We start from the raw sequence: 10,124 nt of genomic DNA, 5'->3' as shown, positions 1-10,124 counted from the left end.
TACAACAAGGAGACAGAAGGCACCTGAAGTTCCTCTTTAATGGAACAATTCACTCAAAACTGAAAATTCAGTCATTATCTCGTCCCCCCCGTGCTGATGGAAAGTCAGGTAACATTTCTGGAGCTTCACAGCAAAACAGCATTGATCTCCTAAACATCTGAAGTACCTGGGGACCTGTTTTTGAAACTTAAAAAACATAATATGGCTCCGTGCAGCTCTTCAGGTGTGATCCAATTCTCTGGAAGCCCCGAGAACCCAAATTGATTTGTATGTTGACCCCGCAGCTCTGGGAAGCCAAAAGGAAAGAAGGGAGGAGGAAAAGACAAGTCGAAGAACGTCAAGTTTGCAGAGTTTAAAGTTAAACATCATCAGTTTTGACATTTTCATCCCTTTCAGTTATCAAAAAGAACCTTGTGACATTGTTTTACTGTCAGAAAATGTTCCATACTCGTATTTTTAAGTCTCTTCCCTCCATTTCCACTTCCAGAGGGAACTAATCCCCCGCTGCCTGACCTATAACAATGACACATCTCTCATCGTGGCTGAAGAACCTGAAAGAGTTGGACTCAGCAGGGACACAAAAAAACAGCCCTCTGAGAAGTCTCTGGGGAGGGAATAAAAACTCGAAGAAGGCTTTCTGAAAACAGACTTTAATGGACTGGATTAGCTGACGGAGAGCGGAAATATATATATATTTTTTTAATTACGCAATTATGTTGAGTGAGACAGCTGTGTGTGTATGAGAGGCTGCGTGTACTGACTGAAACCTCTTCTGTACCCTTTTCGTTAACTTTTCACTGTATTGATAAACCAGCTGACAAACAAGATGTTCATAAATCGACCTTTACCCCCGTGATCAAAGATGTACTGATACCATTTTTCCTTCTTGATACCTGAACGGATGCTAATTACCGATCCAATACCAGTGTGTTAAAAACTTTTTTTAACCACCCATGACTGTTTAACCACTATTTTATCAGATCTAGCATCCACATCAAATTGTACTCACCTATAGATACCAGCGACTGAAATACACCAGTTTTTTGTTGGATTTTTTTTGGTTGTTTTTTTCAGCAAGATCTCTGCATTATTCCGTGAAAAATTAAGGAAAATGATGAAAAACAGCCTTTAATGCAATGTTAAAATAAGTGAGAAACATTTGATGGATCCGCACCAAAAGTTAATGGGGTCTATTTTGGGTCAAGACCCATCCTCCATCCAAGTTTTGTCAAAATCTGTTCAGTAGATTTTTTGTAGTCCCGCCCACAAACCAACCAACCACCAAACAAGTGGACAAATTATAACCTCTCCAGTGGATGTAATAACAATTAAATCAAAGTAAACTGTTTTTTTTCATACATTTTAAAGTAATCCCAGACATTATAATGTAATTAAAGAAAATAATATAATTAAATACCTTTTTCAAATGCAGTTTTATTGGTAAGATAAAAAAAAAAAATCTAAATGAAACATTCAAGCAAATATTTAACAACACAATAGTTTCAACAAACCTGAAATCATTATTACACTCAGATGAATTGTCTGTGATTGTTTTGTACAGCAACTATATAAAAATATGTACAGTGTGTGTATTCCTGAAAAGTTTTCAGCGATTCAATAACCGAGTCTTAACTGGAAAAGGAACAAAATGTTCTAAAGCAGCAACATTGGCATCTTCATAATTACAGCATGTAGATAATTAACTGTTAAAGTTAAGTTCTACAAAGTAAAAAGCAACCAAATGATTAATAACATTTGAAAAGATTTCCAGTGCAATGCTGATTCGGGTTGCCAGGTTTGGCTACTTAGCGTCGAGACGCTCCTTCTGACTCCCTCAGTGTCTGTCCATGTAGTTCTTTATGGCCCTGTCAAAAACTGCTAGGAAGAAATCTGCATCCTCCCTTGTGATGCACATGGGCGGCTGGATGCGGAACACCTGAGGTGGCGAGGAAACAGAAACAGAAAAGTGGACGTTATGGAGAAAACGTTCATAAATAGACCAGAGGCTTCACTGTGAGTCACATGCTGAGGGGCAGCGGTAAAGATAGGAATATATATATATATATATATATATATATATATATATATATATATATATATATATATATATATATATATATATATATGTATATATATATATATATATAGGCGGGTAAATGCACAAGTAGATCTTTTAGTGTAAAAGCGCATGTTAGGGTTCTGTGGACTACAAACACAATTAGTTTATAACTAATGATTATTACGTTATGTCTATTCTTGGCATTACATGCTGAGGTGAGAAGTTGTGTTAGAGCCGTTTTGACTCTTCTGTAAAAGGTTTTCCAACACAGATGACTCACATTCTTCTATTCTGCTTTTACTAAAATGTTCACTGTGCAACAGACAAAGAAATGTCTGTAGTATTTTATTTTTATGTTCAACTGAGGAGCCTATTCGGGCAACTGTTTGGAAATAAAAGCACATCTCTGAACACAGTCTTCGCACAGAGTTTACCTCAGACCTTGTAGGATGCTGGTGATCCTGTAAAATAAAGTGACAGAGGAGAAAGGCTGCTTCAAGGTGAGTGTTGTTACCTGTTTGTAGACTCCTCCTTTCCCTATCAGGACCCCCATGTCCTTCACATCCTCAAAGATCTCATTCGCTGCCTGAGGAGACAGCGGGGCTCTGGTGGCCTGTGGATCACAGAGAAGAGGTTAAACAGGCGGATGCGTCCTGAGGCCTGAATATTGCGTATGATGGATTGGATTCACAAGTAGCAGCAGATGGACACACGCAGGAGGATAGCTGAACTCAGTACCTTGTCTTTGACCATTTCCACACCGATCTGTAGGCCCTTTCCGCGGACGTCACCGATGATCTCGTGCTTGTTTCTGAGTTTTGCCAGCTCTGTCAACATGTATGTGCCCACGTCGTGGCTGTTCTGCTGCAAGCCCTCTTCTTTGATAGTCTGTTGAGCAAGAATCCATCGGTTAATGTGTAAAGTCTGACGTAAATAGCAATCGTCACCATTAATTTGTATCAAAAAACAATGTTAATTAGCGGTTTTCATTGTTTCACCAACAGTTTCTATTATTAAAGACTTGTCTCGTCAGATAATGGGGGCGCAGTGACTTTACTTGAGTCAGCTGCTGAGGGGATGTAGCTGCCCAGCTAATGGTGACCTCGCTTGAGGCCAGGCTGGCAGTCACAATGAGCTTCTCTCTATTTTTGCTCCACTGTCCTTGCTTACTTCTCCGAGGCATTTTTCACCACCATTGCATTTCATGTATATATTTATAAAAGGAGAGGGAAAAAAAGCTCTCCAAGGTTAAGATGAAGCTAGCAAGTTAGCACTGCAGGACAGTATGTTCACACAGTTTATTCAAAGGAAGCATTTGCGACATCGACTCCTGTGTTATTAAACCATTGTCAGCACTGTCAGAAGCTGCAATTGGTCAGTTTGGCATTTCTTAAGTCAAAGAACATCAAATGATGAGAAAAATGTGAACATAAGTAAGTTTACGTCGCACCCGAGTGCGTTGGTGTTTTTGTCTGATTGGCAGAAGCTGGCAGGCTAAGCACCAGCAGGGGAACGAGAGACAAAGCTAACACACTTGATCCGCAGCAAATTTTGAATTGATATGGACAGGCGACATCTAAACGACATAAAGCAATATATGCAGGTACATGTTTTTATGCTGTTTATGTGCTGACCAGCTAATTAGCGTACTAGCCTGACAGTTCCTTTTTTTCAGCCCAGTGATTATTTCTTTGGTCGCTCGTTCAACAAGACTTGGTAGAGGACAAGACATTGTGTCCATGTCTCTGAGTTGCGTAGACGATAGCCGGAAAGTTTGTGGGTTGTTTTTAAGTCTGTGTCTCTTGTGTTGTGTAGCAGGTTGTTGTCAGTGTCACTGTCTGCCTGATGGTGTAAACAATACTATCTTTGCTGTATGCAAATACGGTTTAATATTTAATGTAAGATAGTATAAATAATCAAAAAGTCATGTAACCAAAACACATCAAATATACATTTCTCCCTTTGGGTTTCTGTATGCAGGATGTGATCTACAGAGCAGATTTGTACGCTCCTGCGGAAAAGAAAACATGAATTCAGTTTGCTTGTTATGGACGAAAATACAAGACGGGATCAAGATGAACTCTCCTGCGCTAATGAAAAAAGGACTTACATCAATTACAGATGAGCCAACGGCGCAAGCTATAGGACTTCCTCCAAACGTGTTGAAGTGGAAGGCCTTTCCGAAAGATGCCGCAATTTCTGGAAAATAAATATTTAAACAAGTTCATGCCTCTGCTCACCGCTGCCGCAGATCAAAACTCTGCCTGCTCACAAATGATTTATGGAAATGTGTCTACATGTTTTCATGTTGGTTTCTGAACTTTTGTAATTACGCCACCCAGCAGGATTTCTCAGGGACATGATGATGAGAACAGCGGGGTCTCTGATTGAAGAGACTGTCAGTACATCTTAAGAGAGATTACCACTGCTGAGAGCTATGGCAACAAGCTATGTATAGCTGGCCCGAGCATACGAATCAATTTGTGTCAGAAAATGGTTTTCTAATATATGCAGAGAACATTTTATTTCATCTTTCTCATCCTTCCTGTTTAAAGTAGAAAATAATGTCTCACAGTAGTACCTCACCTGGTGTTGTGACAACAGCGCCCATTGGGAATCCATTACCGATGCCCTTCGCCATGGTGACCATATCAGGCATGACCTCATGACCTTGGAAACCCCAGAAGTGGGTTCCCGTTCGTCCGAATCCAGTCTGGACCTGCCCGGCACAACACAGAACAATTCCTTTCGAATCTCATGATATGTGGTGCAAAAACATCAGCGTAGGAAAAAGGATGGACGCATCAGATCGATAGCAATTTGAACATTTGAATATCCGCTTATACATTTTATGAGCATATAGCATGGAAGGGGCTACAGTTGCATTTCCTTGTGCAATCCTGTATTGTATAATGACAATAAAACCTTGAACCTTGAACCTACTTTGAAAATACAGCTTCTACTAAAACCAAACAGGCCCTGCCAAGGAACACGCTATCACGAAGTTCCATCACGTCCTCACTCTGACTTTTACCTTTAGAGCGTTATACGAGAATAATTGAGGCCAACCGTCTCACCTCATCGGCAATGCAGATCCCTCCGCGCTCTCTCACAAGTTTGTAGGCCTCCTTCAAGTAGTTTTTAGGGTACTGCGTGGCTCCTCCCATGCCCTGTACAGACAAAGTGCATTCAGATCTCAAGAGTCCCATCAAGCACTGACACTGAACATGAGAAAACAACTGACATGTGGGTACAACGGACTAAACAGAGTTCTTACTCTTTGATTTAAAATCAAATTGTTCAATAAATGTCCATTTTATTTGTAAATCTCACATCCATGGCATATAATCAGTAATGCTCAACGACAGAGTACAGTACCTGGATGGGCTCTGCGAAGAAAGCAGCAATCCGACTTGGGAGACTCGTAGCGAACGCCTCGTTGAGCTGTCCAATGTACTGATCCTTTGCCATGCACTGACCTGCGGGATCAAAGACAGTTCCTTTCCACATTGCAGTCCGCCATCATATGGCCAATAAAAAAGTGATCAATACGTCATAATTGATACGAGAGTCCCTTTAAAGGAGGAAAACTAATCAAAAGAAGGAGGCTTTGTCTGACTTTTGGGATTAAAACTTACTTCTCTTACTCTGATGACTTTCAGGAAAATACACATACATTTTGCAAATGAACTGTGGTCAAAACCACATGTAATTTATTAATGCATGGCCCTTTCAGTTACCAAGGTCTGTACAGAAATGTGAATTAATTAGAGGCAGGACTGCCTGTGTTTGTGTACCTGGGGCGCAGTTACACTCTCTGATGGTCTGCACAGGAGAGTCCCTGCAGTGGCTTCCTCCCCACAGACCTCTGAACACATCAGGACACATGACCTGTCGATTGGGCAGAAACCTAGTCAGCCGGATCGAGCACTCCTGAGTTATGCAGCGCAAAGAAATCTCCAAAATGTTTATTTATCACGCATGCATCCGTCTGGCAGCACGGTAGGAGCACATGGTTAATTTGCAACAGCTCTTTGGGACTTTGAAAGATGCTCGTCTTGTGAACTTTACTGTGTTTTACCAATAAGGAACAAAAAAACTGTCAAATCTTTAAAACAGACTGTATTGAATGGCCGTTGTCACTGAACAAGCAATTAGCAGATCCTCTCTCTGGTAAAAGCCGTAATGGACGGTTACGTCTTTGCAAGCCGCTGCACTGACAATCGTAATCTGATAGCGCGGCCCTAATAATTGTCAGATAAGATTAAGACTTAATGGCAGCCTCGCAAGAGGACCACAACACATTGCATCCTGTCAGTGCATCATTATGTTCAGCCAATATAAATTGGATTTTTTTTACTTACATGTGTGCAGCCCGAGCTTGTGGCGATGGGGTATTTATATGAGGAGTTGGAGGTGAGACCCATGGTTTGCTGGCTGCCACCATGATACGACCCTCTGGAAGGTAAAAATAAAACAAACATTCGAACATTTAAAGAAGGAATTGCTATTCACGTGTCTTAACTTTCATGTTTTTATAAGATAAGACATGTACCTGAAAGTGATGATTTCATAATTGCCCGTGTAAAGTCGAGCCATCAACATCGCCAGGTCGTTGGCTTCTGTGCCACTGTTGGTCAGATATATCACCTGGAGAGGGAAACACAGACCAGCAGTCGTTTTAACTTCAACCCTCGTGTTTATGCAGCGTTCCTGTCCTCGCTTCATCAAACTCCATCACGGTACCTTCAGAGGATCTGGTAAGTTTGAGGCCAGTTTCTCACAGTACTCATGGAGGGTAGGGTGGACGTAGATGTTCGTAGTGTGCCACAGTCTCTTCAGCTGCTTCTCTGCAGCTGCGGTCACCTTCCTGTGTCACAGGAGCACAGGGCGTCAGAGCAGAATAAAAACATGCCAATCATTGTGCAGAACGGCAAAGGAAGAAGGGGCCTTACGGGTTGCAGTGGCCGACACTGACAGTCGCCACGCCAGCAAACAGATCCAGGTATCTCCTCCCGTCCACGTCCCACAGCCACTGCTTGTATCCGTGGTAGATGTAAATCGGTCTCTCATAGTAGGTGATGTTCATGGTCACGGGGTTGCAATGCTCCTTGCGGATCTTCATCATCCCTTCTTTGGACAAACCCTAAATTCAAAAAAGGAAAAGGGAGTAATGTAGCTTAGTGTCGTATGTTTGGTATGTTATTGGTTTTAATCAATCATTAAAGCCAAGCAGTGCAGTTTAGCTCTTGGCCCACACTTCATTTTGCATCCTTTATTCCTGGTCAGTCTTACTTTGTATTTCTCTCCCTGGAAATCGCATGGCGGCATCATGGGGAGCTCTGCAGGAGGTTGTTTGAAGGCTGGTTTCTGACATACTGCACCTTTAAAATTGAGGAGAGTTAAAGCAGTTTGTTATTTTTTTCGATTTTTTCAGAACGTCCAGACTCTTACTATGACATTTCTGTGACAAGCAGTTGTGACATTTTCCTTGAGAGGTCTTGAAACTTTCACTGAACTGATGAGGGAATCGTAAATGTGCGCAGCGATTCACAGATCTGGAACCAGTATATTTATCATCTGCAGAAAAATATGCACCGGATGTAAAATTGTTGTACCTCCTGTTGATGCAGTGACATCCTGAATTAGACGGTCGGTGCTTAATCAGACTGTAACCCGGTTGATGGTTTACAGCATTAACTCTGCATTGTGCAACGCAGGAATACTACACTTCCTGTTTTTCCAGGTCCACTGATGGCTGGATAATGTCAGTTAGAACTGGTCTGACTCGCAGACAGATCTTTTTTTTTTTTTTTTATGATCATGATGCATTTACACCTTGGAGAAACATTATACTCGCACACACACCTACACACACACACACACAAATTAACAAACATACAGATACACCGATATATTTAATACTTATATATTGAATGTCTTGTGTTTTATCTATATATTTATATTCATGGTGACAGATAAGTATTAAATTGCAAAAATGTTTCTCTTAATTTATTTAGGCATTCAATTCTACAACTATTTCAGCAGTTATGTATATAGGTTTGGTTCATAAAACTTTATATTAATAATATATTATTAATAATAATAATTATTATTAATAATAATAATAGCAGCCATAATAATACACCATGATTTATTGGTTGATTTTAATTTTATATTAACAATTTTAACCTGCTATGAAACTAGTAACCAGAGTTATGAAATAAATGTGAGTTAAAAGTACAACAAAGCAGAAGCATAGCAAACAATGAAATGAGTCAACACTCCTTGCTAAAACCTCTACTTGATTACTGTCAGAGAAATATTACTTAATTAAATGTCATCACTGATGCTTTACAGACAAACTCATTACACAAAAATGAAATGAAATCCAAAATAAATAGGATAAAATTAACATATTAGGTAATAATAAAATAGAAATAATTCTACTGTAGCCTATAGCAGCACATAAATAATGTGACAGATTATCTTGTGCTTATTTTCTAGTTTCTAGCTCTAAAATTGTTAGATGTGCACCAGAATCCCTACACATAATAAACCCCCACACGCTGTTAAAGCATCAGCAGCAGACCCTGATCTACGTTTAGGCTCACTCACCAATTCCCAGGTGAAATCTGGCCAAACCAAGAGAGCAGCAGGACTGTCTCAAGAGACCTGCGTACCGGCCACTTACACAGGAACCAACTTTATGCATGTTGAGCAGGTATAGTACAGAGGACACTCAGTATCCTTCTCCCTTGACTTTTCTTTTTCTACTAAGTCCCAAGGATGGGTGGACAGTGCCCAGCCAATGGTACCCTGGTTCAGCCCAGACTGTGTGCAAAGATGGACATGACCTCTCCTAAAAAAAAAGTGAAGCAAGAACATCCCAATCGCCCTCTGGTGGCTGGCTGACGTATAGGTCACAAGACTTGCCTCCCTCTGTTAGTTCAAGGTTTCATTTTTTTTTAACAAGTTTGGCTTTAATTTGTTATCTAATGTCCAAAAAAAGGGGGTTTATTATTGACAGCTGACTGAGTTGGGCAGGGCTTCGATACTACTCAGTACTTTGCAGATATTTTGGCTTAACTTTTGTAAAATGGCTGAAGGTGAAGATGCATTGTCCATCCTATATTGTATGGTCCCACCAAACTACAATGATTTCTGTGCAACGCCATACAGATAACTTGAACTCAGTAGCACATAAATCCATGCCTGCGCCAAGGCCCGACAGTTCCCTTTAATTCAATCAAGCCTTGAACAGTATGACACTCAAGAGCCCTGTTTCACCTTGAATTTTAAACTAATCTTAAACTTGCCCTATTTCACAATGGGTCACTTCTGGGGTTGAGACCGATCCTCCATCCGCCAGGTTTGTGAAAAATCTGACCAGTCGTTTTTATGTAATCCTGCCAAGCAACCAACAAACAAACAAAGGGTCACCGGTGAAAACATTACCTCCTTGGTGGAGGTGAATAAATAACCAGTGGCACTTGATCACAATATGCACCACACGCTCACTTGTAGGGAGTTGTTGACTCTTTGAATAAGGCGAGATCTGTTAGGTGGTTCCGGTTCTCTTCTCGTCTTTTCCAGAGAACGCCTTAACCTCATTTTAGAGGTGAGCTGGAGTGTGATTCAAAGGTTCAAGATTCAAGGTTCAAGATGCGCGGTTCAAGTTGTTTATTTGTCATGATACAATGCAGGATTGTGCAATGCAATGCGGCTGCAATGCGGTTAACTGTGAGGACTTAGGAACTCTTGTTCCTGTGACAATATGGGAGAAACTGATGGTTGTTTGTGAGGAAGAAAGTACACATTTGGAATAACGGAGCCCTTTGACCTCCAAACCTTAAATGGTGATTCCTGTCTGTCTCCTTTAATCAAAAGACAAATGTGCAAGGATAACAAATAGGTGAACAGACCCAGGCAGGTAAAGCAGAATGTTCAGCTTTACTTGAAACCAGGTAGTCTTGGAAGAGAATGGAATTCCAGCTAAGGTCAGGCAAAAGGGGCAGAAGTCTAAAAGGCCTGACGGCTCAGTCGCACATCGGCAGTCTGATGT

The 10,124-nt window shown here is 40.8% G+C and overlaps 1 protein-coding gene across 1 annotated transcript; it reads right to left on the bottom strand.

The window, feature by feature from the left end:
* Positions 1 to 1,466: 1,466 nt before the first annotated feature.
* LOC115593073 (alanine--glyoxylate aminotransferase 2, mitochondrial-like) lies at positions 1,467 to 8,821 on the bottom strand. The gene is made up of 14 exons (XM_030436416.1): positions 8,678 to 8,821; positions 7,355 to 7,443; positions 7,015 to 7,205; positions 6,806 to 6,929; positions 6,615 to 6,709; positions 6,424 to 6,517; positions 5,857 to 5,950; positions 5,438 to 5,538; positions 5,137 to 5,229; positions 4,646 to 4,778; positions 4,170 to 4,258; positions 2,798 to 2,947; positions 2,574 to 2,672; positions 1,467 to 1,936 (listed from the first exon to the last, which is right to left on the bottom strand). Exons 1-14 carry the CDS (start codon positions 8,772 to 8,774, stop codon positions 1,835 to 1,837), a joined length of 1,551 nt encoding a protein of 516 aa, XP_030292276.1. The 5' UTR covers positions 8,775 to 8,821; the 3' UTR covers positions 1,467 to 1,834.
* Between the last annotated feature and the right edge of the window lie 1,303 nt (positions 8,822 to 10,124).

Source organism: Sparus aurata, chromosome 12, assembly GCF_900880675.1.
Source record: "Sparus aurata chromosome 12, fSpaAur1.1, whole genome shotgun sequence".
NCBI lineage: Eukaryota > Metazoa > Chordata > Actinopteri > Spariformes > Sparidae > Sparus > Sparus aurata.
The sequence above is the reverse complement of the archived record's forward strand: the minus strand, read 5'-3'. Positions and strand labels throughout refer to the sequence as shown.